Source organism: Balaenoptera physalus (genome assembly GCF_965194825.1).
Source record: "Balaenoptera physalus genome assembly, chromosome: 18".
Lineage (NCBI taxonomy): Eukaryota > Metazoa > Chordata > Mammalia > Artiodactyla > Balaenopteridae > Balaenoptera > Balaenoptera physalus.
Window position 1 is genome coordinate 11,346,607 of NC_138899.1, and position 20,471 is coordinate 11,367,077.

The following is a 20,471-nucleotide window of genomic DNA, read 5'->3' on the forward strand; positions in this document are numbered from 1 at the left end:
GGGCTGGCAGGTGAACAGAGCAGCCAAGATGGCCGGGAAGGAGCCCCACTGTGCATGGACCCCACTCTCTAACGTGGACTTAGCTTCCAGAGTAACAGAGAGCAGTGCTGAGCCCTGATACGTACGCCACCATCCATCAAGGAGAACCAACAGTCATAGAGCCAGGTAGACTATACTGGGCCCTTTTCAGTCTGGAAGGGGCACTGTTATGGACTGAAACATGCCCCCCCAAAACTCATAGGCTGAAGTCCCTAACCCCCAGTGTGACTGTATTTGGAGACAGGGCCTTTAAAGAGGTAATTAAGGTTAGACGAGGTCATAAAGATGGGGCCCTAATCCAATGGGACTGGTGTCCTTATAAGAAGAGACACCAGGAACATGCAGGCACCAAGAAAAGGCCATGTGAGGACACAGCAAGAAGGTGGTTGCCTGCGAGCCAAGGACAGTCCTCGCTAGAAACCAACCCTGACGGTATCTTGATCTTGGACTTCTAGCCTCTAGAACAATGCGGAAAAATTTGTTATTTAAGCTGCCCAGTCTGTGGTAATCTGTTAGGGCAACCTGAGTTGACTATTATAGGCAGCAATTCATTTTACCTGGAACTGACACATTTTCTGGTTATGGGGCTGCCTGCCTTTTCTGTCGCTAAGCACCACCACTGTGGGTTGACAGAGGGCATGAGGTACTGACCAGGGTTCCAGATGACATCACATCAGACCACAAGGCCCGCTTCCAGCAAAGAGGGCACGGCAGTGCCAAGACCACGGGATACACTGACCCTCACACAGCACGACCCAGGCGCTACCAGCTCGCCAGACCAATGGGTAGCCAGGTGAAGGTAGAGCGAGACGTCAACCTGGAGATGGTACCTGCCAAGGACAGCGCTTGAGGCTCTAGTGTGCAGTACAGACCCTAAATCAACAACTTCACACGGGTGCTGTGTACCCAGTAGGTGGAACACACGGCTCTTGGAAACAAGGGATGGAAGGAGAACTGGCCCTGATTATCCTCCCTCAAGGTGACCCACTTGGGGAATCTGGGCTTCCCGCCCCACAACTCTGGATTCCGTGGTTTACAGAGCTTGGCTCACAGGAAGGGAACGCTTCCGTCGGGGACAAAGCAAGAATACCGTTACATCTTAAGTTACAGCTGTTGCCCAGTCAGTTTGGGCTCTTGTGCCAAAAGACCGGCAGGCAAGGAAAGGAGTCATTATCCCGGCAGAAGCAATTAATCCTGATCATCAGGAAAAGCTACGGCCACGGGCACAAAAGGGGGAGGGAAGATCATGGGCGGCACTCGGGTGATCTGCGAGGGCATCTCTTGTACTTCCTCACCCAATTTCTACAGTAAACAGACAAGTGCAGCAGACACAGCCGGGAAGGGCTTGGGGACCAGGGACCCAGACCCCACAGGGATGACAGCATGTGTCACTTCATCACATAAGCCTTCCAGCCAAGGGTGGGGGACTCTCAAGTGGACAACAGACGAGGGAGATGGTCATCAGGGTATCCTCGAGACCAGCTTCAGCAGAAGGGGATGCAGTCTGTCCTGCTAACCTTCCTCTTGAAGGTTTCTCCTGGGAAAAGAGCACCACTGCAGTCTTGGAGCTGTTGCTCCGAGAACTTAAGTAAAACAAGAAGATCCAAGCAGCACGAGGGGCGGATGCTCTGGACGGATCTGGATCGGATCTGCAACCCAGATCCTCCCCCTCCTTCAGGACCAGCGCTCCATCTTCCTGCTGTGGGCACCGGATGGTTCTCAAGTAACACCTGCTCTGTGGATGGCGTGCAACTGGGGAGAGGCACCTGCAATCTGCGCCAACACCTTTCTGAATTTGGGACGACTCGGAAGGTCTCTCGCAACTCCAGGGCTTGGGCACCGTAAGCCTAGCTCGGGCCTTCTTTGTGACTGGGGCTCGAAGTCGCCCTCTGCCCTTCACCACCACTCCCCCAAAGACGCTCATCCTGACGGCGTTCCCCGATCCACTTCACACACGGGAGTCTGCCTGGGGACACCAACCTCAGAAACACAACCTCTCATTTTGCTCATGAGCACAAGACCACAGCTACCTACCAGGGAATCTCCCCGCAGGTAGTCTGAAGGTACCTCAGTCAATATATTTCCCATCGCCTGCTCTTCTGATGTTGGTGGGATGGTGCTGTCATTGATCTGTCTCATTAGCTAAGCCAGAAACCTCAGAATCATACACTACTTCTTTCTCTCCCTCATAGCTCTGTCCATTCTATCAGAAAATATTTATACTCATTATTACTCAGTTTTCTGGACACTGGTTATTCTGAGTTCTCATACTTTTCATTCTTCCCTCTGTTTCCTCAAAGGATCTACCTCTTCCTCCTGCTAAATACAGGCTTAGTCTATAGCCTACATTCATCCTGGATGTGATTTTCCTACAGGACTCACCTCCCAACCCTACACACTTAATCCATGACCTGCACCTGCAGCTCTGACCTCTCCAAGAGTGATGTCTGTCCTCCATGTTCAACTACATCAGGGGCACTTTATTGTATGTTCCAGAGTCACCTCAAATTCAAATACACCTGTAGGGAACAGCCTTCACTTCTCTCTTTTACCTGCAGACTCGGCCCATTGATAAGGGGCCCCCTTCTTCCCACCCCAGATAGAAACTCTGGGACCCACCTCTCCACTGACGTCCAGGGACGTCACACCTGATTTCACTTTCCAGACCACACACGATGAAGACCTACTTCTCACACGCAATGCAGGCAGGAGATCGGGAGATGGCAGGAGAGAACAGAACTCTCTCTCATACCCCAGAGGGTAAAGGGGATGGAGACAAGAAACGAGGAACCCAATGCACTGGATCACAGAAGTGCCAAAGAAGGACCAGGTATGAGGTTTCAGCCTGACACAGAGTAACCCTGGAAAGACCAGTGTGGTGTTGGATTGTTTGGATAGAGCAGTTTTTGTGGATAAATGCTCAGTATTTCCTGACGATTAATGACAAGGCTAACAAAACACAGCATTTATCTGATCTACTTGTTGGTTGTTCCCTTGAAAATTTTCTTACCTTCATATTCTCTCCATTTCAACCAAGAAAAATCAAGAAGTTTGACATTTGCTCTTCACTCCAGAGCACACAATAATAAGCATTTTAACAGGAAGACACTGTGGCTTTTACAAGATGATAAAAACAGATAAATATCCCTTCTTGTTAACTAGGTTGGTGTTTCTCTAAGAAATCATGCTTATCTAATAGAAGTGGAGCAAGAATGTCCAGTTTGACCAGTCTTTCAGCTGCAAGTTACTTTTTTTACCTTAAAAAGAAAACACTAAGAATAGCCACTATCAGAGACCTACATTCCACTTGGAAACATGTCAAAGTATCTATGACACAATGCATAGGAATGAAATGTAGACTCTACCACACATACAGTCTCAAAGGAGAAGTTTACGCAGGCCCCTGAGTATTTCTGAATTTTCCACTGTGATTATTATCGTTTACCTGCTGCTGCCTTTGCCGCCTCACTTGTGCAAACTGTGACAGCATCAGCTGCCGGTCCAGCAGCTCCATCCTCTGCTGTCTCTGAATGTCTACCGTGGCCCCCATCCCGATTCTGGCCTCGCTGGTGGGTTCTGAAGATGAGAAGATGGGCTCAAGTGTCCAAGAACAGAACTTTGCCATCCAGCTGGGGACGCAGAGCACCTCATGAACTTGTAACATTTTGCTGTTGTAGCAGAGCCCGGAAATCTAAAAGAAAAAGAGCCCAACTGGATTGCTGAAGTGTCATAAAATGTTAAAGAACATATTTAACATAGAAATCAATAACCGCAAAACACTTCAGATGGTGTTTTCTTTCACTGTTGTAGTGTTAGGTGATAACCAGAGCCCCTATCAGGTTGCAGGATACAAAGCAGCACAAACCAACAAAAAATTGAATTTACTCAGTAAACAAATGTGTTTTTATTAAGTTAGAAGAGACAGCAAAATCCTAACTATGTAACACTCAAAGTACTGGTAAAAACAAAACAAAACAAAACAAAACAAAACAAAATTTAAAAAAACAATGTTGCCTTTTAAAAAAAAGCCATGAAATATTTGATTATCTAAACACTTTCACACTGTACTACCTCTGTGGTTATTCTTATTGGCAGATGGCCATCAGAGAGAGATACTGAGAGAAAACAACTTTGATATTCGATGATGTGACCCAGCCATACAATACGTTTATCAGAAAATAAAGACTACCTAAAATGTATATAGCGTTTTAATAAAATTTTCAAGTATTTTTCCTAGATTTTAAAATCCTTGCCAATAGTTGGCAATTAACAATTCTGTTTACAAATAAGGCTATTTTTCATCTTTAAGGCAATTTATATGGTAAGATAAGTCTAAGGAGTCTCTAAGGTTTCCTAGGTAAAAATGAGAATGGCTATTCCTTTGTTAAAGAGAAATCTTTAATTTTGTGAATTTGATTCTTAGGATAAGAAGTTATTCATACCAAATTAGAACATATTTGACAAATTTCTGTCTAATAAAAGTACACTTTAATGTTTTACTAATAAAAGTTAAATTAACTAATTAGGCAAAAATTTATTGAGCATCTGCTATATACCAAGTGCTGTTCTAGGCACTTAAAGTATAGCAGAAGACAAGATAACTAAAGCCCTACTCTTAAAGAGGTTAATTGTGATCAATACGGAGATAGGACAGTAAACAAGCAAACACACAAAACAATTCCAGACAAGATCTATGAAGGAAATAAAATAAGGTGACTTGGAGCAAGGACCTTCTTTAGGTCGGGTGGAAGTGACACTTGAGCAGAGTTCTTAAGGATAGTGAGGTGTCAGTGATTTGATGAACTGTAGGAAGAACCTTTCAGGCAGAGAAAACAGCAAGTGCAATGCAGGAATGAGCTTGGGAGTATCCATTAGAAATCTTAGTGGAGCTATCAAGAGGGTTGTTGGATATAAAAATCTGGAACTCAAGAGAAAAGTTTGCAGAGATAAAGATTTGGGAGTCAGTGGTATAAGACTGTGTTTAAAGCAACAGGACTACAGGAGATAATGAGGGCGGGGGACGTATTACAGAGGAAAGAAGAGGACTTAGGACTGAACCCAGGGTACACCAGCATTTTGTGGATGGACAGAGTAGGAGCAGCCAGGAAAGAAATCTGAGAAGGGGCTGCCAGTGAGAAGAAGGAAAACTAGGAGAGTTTAGTACCCCTGAAGCTAAGAGAACCGTGTTTTAAGATGGGAATAGTCAGCTATGTCTAACGTAGCCCAGAGTTCAAGTAAGACAGAGAGAGGAAGATGACTGTTGGATTTGGCAAAATTAAAAACAGATTTGGTGCAGTGGTAGGAGCAAAAGACACACTGGAGGAGGTTGAAGAGTGAACGGAAAAGGACTTTTGGTTTCAAATAATTTCTATGCTACTTCTCTCAAAAATGGTACAAAACAGCAAAGAAAACAAAAACAGAAACAAACTTCACATTCACTGAAAGCATCTGTAATCCTCAACCATACTAACAAAATGGAAAACACATTGAGTAGTTAGAAATACTTAGCATATGAGAAGAAGGGTAAATCCAAATGAGGGAGAGGGTCCCCCCCGACAGACTCAGGGATTAGAGGCACCAGGTACTGTGAAGGTGGGAGTGAAGTGGAGGATCACAGAACTCTGTGCAAGAAGCAACCCCAATTCCTCCCCTCACCCAGCAGAGCCCCTGTCTACCCTCTCCCTTCTCTACAGGGAGAAGGTAAAAGCTCTGCAGGGCCTGCATCAAAGAGGCTCTGGAGTGGGTAGAGCAGGCCAACAGGGGAGGCCAGGGGCTCTACACATGTGGACTTCATACAGACAGAGAGGCCTTCCGTGTATGTCTCATAGAACTTGCAGAAGAAGACAACAGAGGAAATATAGGAAGAAGGGGACTATATTTCAAGAGATAATAGCTGAGTTTTCCAGAATTAATAAAGAATATAGATACTCAGATTGAAAATGCAATAGTCCCAAGATGGATAACATAATGAAATTTATATCTAGATCCATTATAGTGAAACAGAGAAAGAAATCCTTAGAAGTGTGAACAAAAAAGAACAAAAGAGCGCAGCTCATTATACAAGGATAAGTCACAACCCACAGCAGTCACCCGCTGACAGCCCACCCTGGGGAGAATTCAGGGTGAAAAATCCGGATGAGGCACTCTGTGCTTTAGATAAACAGGCCCCTAGAGGGCTAGATGCATATCTCAGGAAGAATTTCAATGACCCCGGATTCTTGCACCTTCACATACAAAGAAAAGCACTAAAATTAACTTGAGATTCTGCTCTTTCTGACTGGCGGTAATCTTTGACTGAGATGTATGCCTGAGTAGATGTATTTCACGGCCAAAAAATTCATATTTATTATACTGGCGCCTCCCCTACTTCTTTGGAGCAGTTCCTCAGAGCTACAGCCCAGGCTACAGTCCTCAGTAAGACCCTGAATAAACCTTAAACTCACAACTCTTACATTGTGCGTTTTTCTTTAAGTCAACAAAAGTAACCAGAGATCAAATACTGACTGCCTAGAGGAAGGAAAAACAATGTACTGTGAGCAGACAACAGCAACAAAAACAATGAGATACTGAGGAATAAACTTAATAAAAAATATACAAGGCCTTTATAGAAAACTAAAAAACTATAATAAGGGATATTAAAAAAACCCTCTAGTAATAAATAAAGATATCATAACATCACATCTGCGAATGGGAAGATGCAAAATTGTTAAGACATCAGTTTTCACCATATTAATATATATATACAATATAATACAAAAGAGACTCTTGGGGTTTTTTGGTTGGAACTTAAATAACAATCCTAAAGTTTGTATAGAATATTAAGGTTTAAATTTTTAGAAACATAATGTTGAGAAAAAGAAGCTGGACCCAAAAGATTGCATACATTATGATTCCACTTTGTAAATGGATCAGTCAAGTGGGAAAACCATAAAGCGAAACATGGAGGTGATGACCATCTGCGCCAGGAGAGCAGTCACAGAAGGGAGGGGCACCAAGGGCTCCAGGGGCCAGCAGTGCTCTGGCCTGCAAAGGGTTTTACGGGTGTGTCCACTTCATAGTGATTTGTTTGGCTTCATGACATTTATAGTTTATGCACATTTTGGTGTGTGTTATGTATCACAATAAAAAGATTTAAAAATAAAGAATAAATGATCCAGAAGAGTCAAGATAATTTTTGGGAAACATAATAAGGCCTATCAGATTTCAAAGTATGCTATAACGTCTGAGTACTTACAACAGTGTGGTCCTTACGTAGAGCTACTCAAATCGACGTAAAGAGCAAGAGCAGAGAAAAAGACTCGCGTACAAGGCACCGGGTTCACAGCAGAAACGGGTGCGTTAAACGGGAAAAAAAATACACGGGCCACACGTAAGGATAAAGACAAAACAGCTCTCCCTTCCTGGCACCACACATAAATTCCCAATGGATTAAGGACACAAATATAATTTATAAAACTGTAAATCTTTCTGCACAAAATACAGAAGGAACATCTTTTTGGTACTGGGATGAGGACGGATTTTTAAATAAGAAACATAAAGCCCAAACTATAAAAGAAAACACACATTCATCTACTTTACAATTTAAAAGCTACAGTGGGGGACTTCCTCGGTGGCGCAGTGGTTAAGAATCCGCCTGCCAATGCAGGGGACACGGGTTCCAGCCCCGGTCCGGGAAGATCCCACATGCCGCAGAGCAACTAAGCCCGTGCACCACAACTACTGAGCCTGTGCTCTAGAGCCCGCGAGCCACAACTACTGAAGCCCACGCGCCTAGAGCCCGTGCTCCGCAACCAGAGAAGCTACTGCATGCCCACACACCGCAACAAAGAGTAGCCCCCGCTCGAAGCAACTAGAGAAAGCCTGTGCACAGCAACAAAGACCCAATGAAGCCAAAAACAAACAAACAAACAAAAAAATAAAATAAAAGCTACAGTGGGCCAAAAGTTACCATAAATGAAGGGAAACACAACAAGAGCCTGGGAGAAGGTCCTTAGGATTCTTGTCCTCAGCAAAGGTAGCGTCAGAACATAAAGAAACTATCCATTTGTAAGAAAAAGACAGTCAACCCTATTTATAAAGCAGATGAAAAGGCAATTTCAGAAAAGGAAATTCAAATGTCCAACAAACACATGAAAGGATGTTTATCCTCACTTGCCTTCAGAGAAATGCAAATCTTAATTGAACAATGTTAAATATAATAAAAATTAGCAAAAATGGAAAAATCTGGTTTCAAGTTTTCATGAGGATGAGGGGGAATTGAGAATTCTCCCACAGTCCTGAGGGAAGGCAAAGTGGCCTGACCACTGGGGAGAGCAATTTGACAATACCCAGCAGAGCTGCCAAAGGTATATTTCAGGAAATTCTCAATTGCAAAGCTCTGTGTAACAGCTAGGGAACAGTGTCCCAGGAGAGGAATGGTTAAAGAGTGGTTTATTCATCCCACAGAATACTAAACAGCAGTTAAATAAACTCGGTGTACATGTATTAACATGTTTCTAAAAAGGTATTACATATTGTATTCATCTTTTTGCAGAACTTGAGAACACAAAATGCTAGTATTTACTGCTTATGGACGCATACTCATGTAGTAAGTACAGAACCGCGGAGTGTGGTTTCTGCTGCAGCAGGATGATAAGGGGAGGAGGAAGGGGAGGCGCCGGGGGCAGCACTCTCTGTAACAAATATATATATATATGTAATAAAGAAAGAGACAGGAAGTAAATATGGCAAAAATATATAATGAATTGGAGGCGAAGAAGTAAGGATTCCTTTTCTGAAGATCTGGATAAAAAGGAAGATAGAAAATGGAGCTGTATAACAGCAAAATCACACTGATTTCGCTGAAGATAGCAAAATGTTGTTATAAATATAACAAAATATGAAAAAAAATTGATCAAATCAGAACTGTGAGATTTGAATTAAGTGAAAAATTAAACACTTGTATTTTTTAGTCTCAAAGCGATTGTGAATTTGTCCATTTGTCCATAGTTGTTTTAACTTCATGTATTTGGAAAACGGTGGTGTATTTGGAAGCTGTTATTAGGCACACATACACTGACCCTTTTATCATAATAAAGAATCCCTCTTTGTTCTGAGTAATACTCACATAGAAATCTATTTTGTCTTATATTAATATGGCCAGTTCAGATTTCTATTTCCATGATTAATCTTTCTTCATTCTTTTACTTTCAACCTTTTTTGTGTCTGTGTTTAAAGTGTGTCTTGTAGACCCCATATAGCACTTTCTTACTTTTAAATCCAGTCTGACAATCTCTGCCTTTTGATTAATGTGTTTACCTATTCACACTTAATATACTTACCTTGACATAGTTGAATTTTGCTGTTTGATTCTATCTCATTTGCTTTTTGTTCCTCCTTTCTTAATTCCTTTTGTGTTAAGCAAATATTTTTTAGTATTTCATTTTAATTTGTTTAATGGAATTTTGTTAGCAATAGCTCATATTTTTTTCTTGTGTTTGCTCTAGGGATTACAATACACACATAAGGTGCTTAGAGTTAATACTGAATTACTTCAATTAAAATATAGGAAACTTCAAGAGTATAATTCCATTTAACATCACCCCCATTTACTGTGCTACTTTTCCGTCTTATATTATACCTATATACGTTATAAACCCATTAATACTGTGTTATTTATGCTTTATGAAATCATATACCTTTTAAAGAAATACAGAAAAAAATAACGACAATGTATAATTGTTGCCTGTACTTAAGGAGTTCACAATTTAGTAAGGGGGTGGGTTCTTAATGGGGGGGGCGTTGGTCATAGATTCCTTCAGGGAATTGATGAAGGCCGAAGATTTTCATTCTCTAGCCCATATCTATCCCCTCACCATCACATATACAGTTATGAAATTATGTGTTCAATATTAGTAGGAACATCCTATGAAGAATTAGGACATCCTACCCAGTAATAAACAAATGCACGACTGCAAATTCTGGCAGGGATAAAGTAGGGCTTTTGTGCTCGCTGGCTTAAAGTTCTATTCTAAGTGTTACTTATTTGAATGTATGCTCTGGAAGGGGAAGAATTTTGGTTGGTTTTGATCAGTGTTTGGCCTCTGCACCTAGAAAAGCACCTGCTGGGAGAATCGTAAATGAATGAATAGTCCAAAAAAACCCAAAAATGTCATCTTAGATTATTTTAAAGAAAATTGGAAAGGTGCCAGTAGACACACTTTTTTGGTCCTAAGTTCATATTTCCCATGTGACAAAAAGGTAGAATTCACCCGTCCACGCCTCTGATACATCAGCATGACCTCAAGCTGTCAAACAAAGTGCTACTGTAAAAAAGTTTCAGGTGGTGAAATTAAAATTCATATTTTAAGGCAAGAGAAGAAAAATTTAAACATAAATTTTCTCTGCCCATTTTGTCCCCCTCCCCCTCCTCTAGTGTGCACTGTGCGTCTGCATTATGTGCTAGCCAGACCTCCCCTACGGCAGAAATACCTGCTCAACCACAAAGGTCAATCTTTCTCCTGGCACCACTATGTTACTCCTCAGATGATAACACTCCTTACTCAATCCTGTAAATGGTCACAATGACCCACCACTTGCCTTGTACACGCAGACACCTTAGGTGAACTTTATGTACAATGCCAATATATCATTTTCCTTAAAGATAGAGATTGGTGCAGAATAGACTGGTCAGACAACCTGGGGAGATACTGGGCTGCACCTTAAATCTTAGCTCAGATACTGACTTATGACCTTATTAATTTTACTGGCTATATTACTTGTATTCTGCCTATTTTACAAGATTATTGTTTTTTTGCATTACCAAATGTGTGGTAAAATACATGATGATTAGGTGACTTGAAACAACTGACCAAATATACAGTCCTATAAGATCAATGATTGTAACAATGTGACTCTAGATACGGGAAGAAGCAACAAGAGGGAACCATTTCCTAGACCATAACAGACTAGTAAGACAGGCAGTCCAGAGGCTTTTGGCTACTGTTAACAGGGCCTAGTCCAGTAATAGCACTGAGTAGCCTATCAATGAAATCCTCCTCTGACCTGGGAATGAGCATTCCTGAGCACAGTGGGAAAAACTGGTCACGACATGCCTCCCAAACCTTAGTCAATACTAAGACTGAAAGGGAAGGGATTGTAGAATAAACAAAGTTGCCCACCATCCAGTTCTCCAAGAATCAAGTCATTAGCCACTGCAGTCGCTGACCTACAGCACACTCTGAAAGGATTTCAAGGCGAAGTTCAGGATGAAGCACTTTGTGCTCTGGGAAAACTGACAGAACTGGCTCTTAAGACAGATATTTCAGGAGAAAATGTCATAAACTTAGTTTCTTGCATCTCTGCATACTTAGAAAAGCACTAAAACCATTAACTAAGGTATCTGTTCCTTGCAAATAGCAGTAACCTTCTACCAAGATGTGCGCTTGACTGCATGTACTCCTTCGTCAAAATCACATGTGTATCGGCCTCCCCCTTCTCTCTGTGGAACAGTTCTCAGAGCTCTCTGAAAGACTGTCTCCTGGATTATAATCCTTGGGTTGGCTCAGATAAAATTTTCCATTCTTTCTTAGATTGACTATTGATTAATTTTTTGGTCAACACAGGTATTCACACAAAGGATTAAAATATAAAGAGCTTTAAGAATTTAGTTTCCTATAAATATTTGATAATCACATCACTCTATTCTATGAGCAGATGGGGGATAAGATAAGCACATTAAATTTTACCTAAGTTATACCTCATTATTACCAAAAGCCTTGAGAGAGTATCACTTATTTATTATACTACCTTACATTTACACATTACTTTTAACTTTAATTTTCATTAACCCATAAACCCTTCTTATACTGGGACTTCTGAATGAGAGTTTTCTTGAAACCCACAGAGTTTGTGAAAAAAGAGGCTTTAAAAATAGACCACCTGCTGGGATCTGCAATGTCAAGAGGCCAGGGGAAATTCTAAGGGAGAGGTCTGGCAGGCCCTCAGAGCCCAGAAGCCCAAGATCAAGCTGAGAGGCCCAATGACAAGGGATGAAACAGTGGCAGTGATCTCGGGCAGGCCAGGAGTCAGGGCCAGGATGCTCAGATACAGTGGAAATGAACAAGCGGGCTGTGTCTGCGAAGGGCAGGGAGAGCTGGAACCAGAGCATTCAAGCAGCAGGAGTTGGGAATCCCGGCCAGGTAAAGGGCCCCAGAGGTCAAGCAACCAGAGAGCATTCCGGACCTCTTGCAGTTGAAAGTCCAGGCCAAAGGGAATAAAGAATTTAATTTGCTGGGTGGAAACATGTGAAACTCCCTTGATTACAGAGAGTAAACCTCAACTGTCCTCTGGTCTTGTTTAGTGTTAGCATGAAACCACAGCCAGCAAAGGTGAGAAACCATGACCTGGCACCAGCACTCAGGTTTCTGTTGATCTCTTTCTCCAGTCAACTGTGGCTGAACAAAAACCCACTTGGCAAACTACACTGCCAGGGTCCTGGTGAACCAAAGTCCCAACATTCAAGAAACTTGTCACCTAATGGGACAGTAGGACAAACACAAGGGGCTGCTTTCCTAGGGGAGAGCATTGCCGTCACAAGATAAAGAGGAGCCGAGGGAACAAACGTTCCCGTGTATCTGGACCCCTTCATGCAGACTTCATGTTCACTCAAGTCCTGAGGACACCAGGCCCACAGAGGCCTCATGTATTCATTCAACACATAGTTACTGAACTTCTATAAGGTGCCACGCTGTGTTCTGAACACTGGGATACAGCAGGAGGCAAAACAAAGAAAATCCCTGCTCTAATGAACCTTACATTTTCCTGTTCCTTCTTCTTCACTGAAAAACGTTAAAGAAAGAAGGAAGGAACTTTGGAAATTACTCATTTTATTATGCAAAGAATATGTACACAAGTTAGAAATGCCCAAAGTTATTTGTGCCATTTGTGATTAATTATGAAATGACTGTTCTTTTCTTGACAGAATCATGTGGCTTTAAGCACTTATTGAAAGAGTCTTGCTATCTTGTTCTTTGTCAAGTACAAAAGTGATTCAGATGAATTTCCCATACCCTCTTTTCTTTTTCAATATTATTTTAAAGTATCTATTTAAAACACTGGGTATCCTTCTGATTCTTGAAAAGTTGAATTAGAATAGGAACAGAATTAATTAAACTAATAATAGATTATTTGTTTCTAACAAATTGTCTTAGAAAGCTGCTCTAAGCTTTTCCTTTCAGAAAATCATGCGTCAAGAGGATTAGGTTAACTGCATAAAGCAGAAAACTGCAAATAACAGTGGCTTAAATACAACAGAAATTTATTTCTCCCTCATGTTAGAAAAGCTACAACCATCTTAACTGCATTCCAGGCAGCGGGGTGAAGAAAATGAGGAAGAACAAAAGGACAAAAGGCTACTTTAAGGAGCCTTCCTAGAAGTCCCACCAATATGTATGCTTATAGCTCATTAGCCAGGATGCCAGGATTTAGTTTGATAGCCATACCTAGATGCAAAGCAAACTGGAAAATGTGATCTTTTAGTTGGAGGCCCTGCTGCCTCAAATAAGATGAAGGTTCTGTTACGAAGGAAAAAAATACACTGGGGGACAGCTAGAGTCTCCAGCACGTGGAAAAAAGCCTTAATCAAATGCTAAAATGTAAATACCTTTGAATTTCCCTTTCAACAAGGAGACCATCCCCCTTTAAACTTATATTCACTTTCATAAACTGATTAAACAACTAAAATTGAGGGGAAAACAGGCATATGTTAAAATTTGCTTCTTACATTGGACTAAAAATAATAAATTAAAAATGAATGTAAAGATCAAGAACAACTTATGCATTTACAGATAGATTCAACAGGGAAAAACGAAATCCTTTTTTATGACCAGGAACAAGGCAAGGATGTCTATTCACCACTCTTATTTAACATTATACTAGAGGTCTTACCTAGTGCAATAGGCAAGAAAAATAAAAGGCACAAATTAGAAACGAAGAAGTAAAACATATAAACCAAATATATTTCCTGATGACTTGATCATATATGTAGGAAACCATAAGGAATCCACAGAAAAGCTACCAGAAACAACAAATTCAGCAAAACTACAGGATACAATAGCAATATACAGAAATCAACTGTGTTTCTATATACAAGCAACAAACATTTGGAACAAAACAACTCCATTTAAAATAGCATCAAAACCCCACAAAAACTTAGGAATACATTTAATGAAAGATGTGGAGGGCCTGTACATCGAAAATTTAAAAATTAAAAAGGGGAATTAAAGAATTACTAGAAAAATGTAGACACATATTATGTTTATGAATTGGAAGACCCAATATTGTTAAAATAGTTGTACTAGTTATCTATTACTGAATAACAAATTACCCAAAACTCAGTGGCTTAAAACAATAAGCATTTATTACACATACAGTTTATGTGGGTCAGAAATCTAGGAACTGCTTAGTTGGGTGGCTGTAGCTCAAGGTCTCCCATGAGGCTGCAGTTGAGATGTCAGCCTACCTGCCTTCATCTGGGACTCCTGACTGGCGCTGAAGGACCAGCTTCTAATGTGGTTCAGAAACACAACTGGCAAGTCAGTGCTGACTGCTGGCAGGATGCCATCATTCTTTGCCATGCAGACCTCTCCACAGGGCTGCTTCAGTACCCTTGTGACATGGCAACTGGCTTCCCCCAGAATGAGTGACCTGAGAGGGAGCAGGATAGAAGTAACGTGTCTCTTATCATCAGCCTTTTGGAGTCACACTCCATCCCGCCATATTCTATTCATTATAAGTGAATCGCTAAGTATAGCCCACACTCTAGAAGGGGGGAATTAAGCTCCATCTCTTGAAGTATAAAATAATTTGTGGCCATATTTTAAAATATCAAAATGGCAATCCTTCCTAACTCATCTATAGTTTCAGTGCAATCTCAAGCAAAATATTAACTGTATTTTTTCTTTTTTGAAGGAAATTATAAGCTGATTTAAAAATGCGTATGGGAAATGGGACCTAATGAAACTTCAAAGCTTTTGCACAGCAAAGGAAACCATAAACAAGACGAAAAGACAACCCTCAGAATGGGAGAAAATATTTGCAAACGAATCAACGGACAAAGGATTAATCTCCAAAATATATAAACAGCTCATTCAGCTCAATATTAAAGAAACAAACACCCCAATCCAAAAATGGGCAGAAGACCTAAATAGACATTTCTCCAAAGAAGACATACAGACGGCCACGAAGCACATGAAAAGATGCTCAACATCACTAATTATTAGAGAAATGCAAATCAAAACTACCATGAGGTATCACCTCACACCAGTTAGAATGGGCATCATCAGAAAATCTACAAACAACAAATGCTGGAGAGGGTGTGGAGAAAAGGGAACCCTCTTGCACTGTTGGTGGGAGTGTAAATTGATACAGCCACTATGGAGAACAATATGGAGGTTCCTTAAAAAACTAAAAATAGAACTACCATATGACCCAGCAATCCCACTACTGGGCACATACCCAGAGAAAACCGTAATTCAAAAAGACACATGCACCTGAATGTTCATTGCAGCACTATTTACAATAGCCAGGTCATGGAAGCAACCTAAATGCCCATCAACAGACGAATGCATAAAGAAGTTGTGGTACATATATACAATGGAATATTACTCAGCCATAAAAAGGAACGAAATTGAGTCATTTGTTGAGACGTGGATGGATCTAGAGACTGTCATACAGAGTGAAGTAAGTCAGAAAGAGAAAAACAAATATCGTATATTAACGCATATATGTGGAACCTAGAAAAATGGTACAGATGAGCCGGTTTGCAGGGCAGAAGTTGAGACACAGATGTAGAGAACAGACATATGGACACCAAGGCGGGAAAACTGCGGTGAGGTGGGGATGGTGGTGTGCTGAATTGGGCGATTGGGATTGACATGTATACACTGATGTGTATAAAATTGATGACTAATAAGAACCTGCAGTATAAAAAAAAAATGCGTATGGAAAGTCAATGTTCCTAAAATAGCTTAACCAGTTTTGAAAAAGATGAACAAAGTTGGAGTACTTATGTTACCTGATTTCAAGACTTACCACACGCAAAAGTACTCAAACAGTATGGTACTGGCATGAGAACAAACATATAAATCACTGAGATAGAAAAGAAAGTCAAGAAACAGACCCACACTGGTCAACGGACTTTCAACAAAGGTGTTAAGGTAATACGCAAAGGAGAAAAGAGTCTTTTCAACGTTGATGGAACAATGCTAGATATCTATATGAAAAAAAATACATTTCAACCCTTAACTTCACAAATATTATACTCAAAGTGGATCTTAGACCTAAATGTAACAGCGAAAACTATTAAATTCTAGATGAAAACATAGGACAAAATGTTTGTGACATCAGATTAACAACTATTTCTTAAGATATCAAAGCACAAACTATTTTAAAAATTGAAACACTGAATTAATCAAGTTAAAACTTTTGCTTATTGAAAGTCATAGTTAAGGAAACAAAGAGGCAAGCCACAGACTGGTATAAAATTTTTACAAAATATATCCAACAAAGGGCTTATATCCAGAATATAAAAAGAACTCTTTTAATTTAATTATAATACAAATGTAACCCAACGAAAAAGTGGGTGAAAGATTTGAACAGACACAACACAAAGGAAGATATACAAATGGCTAGGAGTCACAGGAAAAGATGCCCAAATTACTAGTCATTAGAGAAACGCAAATTAAAACCATAAGATATAATTACACGCCACCTAGAATGACTGAACTTAAAATGACTGACAATGCGAAGTGCTGGCAAGGAGGCGGAGGAATTGGAATGCTCACGTACTGATGGTGGAAATGCAAAATGGCACAGTCACTTTGTAAAATAATATGGTACCATATATTTTTCATATGATAAATTCTAGCAATTCTACTCCTAGGCATTTACCCAAGAGAAGTAAAAACATATGTCCACACATAAACGTGTACACAGATCTTCACAGCAGCATGAAAAAAATGTTTAGGGTGACGGGACTGTTTTCTATCCTGATTGTGGTGGTTACAAAACTGTATACAATGACCAAAGTTCACCAAACTGTACACTTCAAATTGGTAAATTTTATTGCATGTAACACTTTAATGAACAAAAAAGAAAAAAATTTTTCATAAAAAAGTAAATGTGAAGATCTAGAAAGATTAAGACATTTCTGGATATACAATTCTCCTCTTAAACTTTATAAAAGAGGTGGGATTTTCGGAGACTAAAACCAATCTTTAGCAATGAAAAACTTCTGATACCTTAAAAATATTCCAAGCTAACATAAACTAACATAAGACTTTCTGATAATAAGCCATGCTGTTGTTTATAATGTATATATTCAAAATCCCGTGCACTGATTTTTACCATAGTTCTTTACCAGCAGTTAAAATCAAGACATAGGAAAAATATCAACACAATCAGCCGCAAAGAGGAAGGAATACTGGACATTTCTATTTAAAAAAATCAGTTTAAAGAGATAATCAATACTGATTCAAGACTTTCCATCTCCTGAAAGGAAAACAATGTAAAGACCCTGTGAGAAAATGCTCTGTGTGGCAACTGCCATGTAATCTACCAGTAATCATCTAAAATGAAAATGTATGTGTGTTTTTCTTGCTAGCCTCTTCCTTATCTCCATTTCTTTTTCCTTTGACCAGCAGCAGTACTGACCCAGCTTCATATGTTTTATACTATCCTTTACGCTTTCTCAAAGCCATCCTTTACTTTGTTTTCTTGTACATGACAATGCCAGAAACACAAGACAAAGAGTTTGTTGAAGGTGAGGTTTGAGCTGCATTTTTAATCCATCATATGGAGGACCAGTTAAATATCTTTGATGATATTAGAAAAGAAAGTACAGTACAGCTATAGACCGAATTCTTCATAATAGGGAGAAAGCAGAGGCTGCCAACGGGATAAAGTTTTCTTGGATATTGGTCGGCCCACAAAATTTTTAATGAAGGCTGTAGGAAGTTGCTGTGGATACGCGTCTTTCAGCACCTCTGGGTACTTTTAAAACTTCTTCATGACCAAGATCTCCCTCCAGAATCGTGTCTCCGTTGACGATGATCAGGGCCTCATCTTAGTGGTGTAGTCAAGGGAAGATCTAAGAACAGCTTTGTACCTAAGTGTCTTGTGGTTGAAACAGACATGGATGAGAGCCTTGAAATGTGCAGTGGAAGGCACTGAACCCACTGGACCGCCAGAACACCTGGCCTTTGGTCCTGGCTCTATCATCCATCAGCTGTGCAACCTGAACTTCAGCCTCCTCATCTTTCCAAATGGTAAGCCCAGGTTCTCCACCACCGTAGAGAGCGTGTCAAGAACCTAGTAAGGCAGTACACGTTGACAGCATCCTAACAATCACAAAGAGTTACAGTGTTTTATTGCACAGAAATAATTATTTTGATAATACTGAATTTTGAAACTCAACAATTAGTTATCGAATAAAGATAAAATGCCAGACATTTTGCTAGGCACTGGGGATTATAAAGAATAATGTATAGTTTCTAAACTGAAAGGGCAGACTCAGAAAAGGCTTCAGAGTCAGAACTTAAATGAATAAGTTTTTTCTAGGAAAAGAAGGCATCTAAGGGTGAAGGAATGGATATAGTTGGAAGAAACTGCATATGGTTATGCAAAGCCACCTCTTAAGAGCACAGACACTAAAGCTCCAGTACCTGCATTTGAATGTTGTCTCCACTATTTATCAGTTATTCTTGGCAAATAACTTAAGTTCTCTGTGCCTCAGTTTCTTCATCTATAAAACGGGGACAACAGTTCCTACATCATCAGGTTTTCAGGAGGACTAATTAAATAATATTTGTGAACTGCTTAGAAAAGAGCTGTATTAGTCTGCTTTCTCTAGGTTATACTGTGGTAACAAATTATCCCAAATTTCAGTAGCTTATAACAAAGGTTTATTCCTCACTCATCTTACATGTTGGCCACAGCCCTGATCCGTGTGTCTTCTTCATTCTGGGGTCTGGGCTGAAGGAGCAGCTTCTATCTGTCACATGCTTTTCTCATGACAAAAGGAACAGAGCAATGGCAGAACCACACAATGGTTCTTAAAACTTCTGCTTGTGAAGCATTCATCACTTCTGCTCATGGTCCAGTGGCTCATGTAAGTCACAGAGTAGAGTCTGGTGTTAACAGGGCATGAAGAGGCAGGCCCTTCAGGGAGGGGCCCGTAGAGATGGGCAGCAGATATTCTCAACAAACAAAACAGTTGAACAAACAATATAATCTACCACAAGTGCCTGGTACATAGTAAGTGCCATGTGTTTGTTCAAGAAAAATAAGTGATGGCACAGAATCCCGAGACAGCATGAGATGTCGGGAAGAGTAAGGTGCTCAGTGTCCCTGGAGCACAGGGTCCACAGGGCTGAGAGAGGGACCTGAGGAGGCCTAATTTTGAAAGCCTCTGAAAGGTTTTTGCCTAAAAAAAGGTAAGTTAGTACAAGGCAAGTTACAGTAATGAAAATTTTATAGGTATATTTTATGAGGCACTTCTCTGACAGTTTTATCAAGACATTGGCATGATTTCATGTGTTCTGCACTGAACATTTAAAAGTCTACTAGTCACTCCCTGTGTAACACTTGTCTAATAAGGCATTCTGTCAGCCCTGGACTGAGTTGTAATTGTCATGGCAAGGCAGAGGACAGAAGGTTTCGGGACAGGGGAAGGGGGCACAGAGAGGAAGGGAGGGAAAATGGGGGGAGAGAGAAGGTATGAGTGAATCAATGAAAGAGAGAGAGAGAGTTGTACAATGGACTGACAAGCACTCAGTTTGGTGTTGGGATTGTAAATACTGTGTTATATAAGAAGGTGAAAGCACCCTCTAAATGTGGCTGCTTCTTAAGGATCCACTGTCATCTTCTACTTCTACCCTAGGTTCTTTCACAAGCCCAACCCACCTCACAGCTCTAACCAGCCTTGACTTCCCTCTGCAGCTTCTGTCCTCATTTTCTTTTTCTTTTTATAAATTTATTTATTTATTTATTTTTGGCTGCGTTGGGTCTTTGCTGCTGCGCGCGGGCTTTCTCTAGTCGCGGCGAGCGGGGGCTACTCTTTGTTGCAGTGCATGGGCTTCTCATTGCGGTGGCTTCTCTTGTTGCGGAGCACGGGCTCTAGGTGTGCGGGCTTCAGTAGTTGTGGCGCGTGGGCTCAGTAGTTGTGGCGCACAGGCTTAGTTACTCCGCGGCGTGTGGGATCTTCCTGGAGCAGGGCTCGAACCTGTGTCCCCTGCATTGGCAGGCGGATTCTTAACCACTGCGCCACCAGGGAAGCCCTGTCCTCATTTTCAATGAACTGATAGAAAATCATCTCAGTCCCTAAAGTGCAACTGAAAACCTTGGGCATCAGATGAGTTACCTGACCTGCTACACTGTACCCTTCTTTTGGTGAA

General features: G+C 40.8%; 1 protein-coding gene across 3 annotated transcripts in view; it reads right to left on the bottom strand.

The window, feature by feature from the left end:
- Positions 1-20,471, bottom strand: part of UBAC2 (UBA domain containing 2) — a 161,803-nt gene that overhangs the window by 34,999 nt on the left and 106,333 nt on the right. For all 3 annotated transcript variants that reach the window (XM_082434671.1, XM_082434669.1, XM_082434670.1), the window contains one exon: positions 3,485-3,730. In XM_082434671.1, the coding sequence (XP_082290797.1) occupies positions 3,485-3,730 (246 nt within the window). The remainder of the gene's footprint in view (positions 1-3,484; positions 3,731-20,471) is intronic.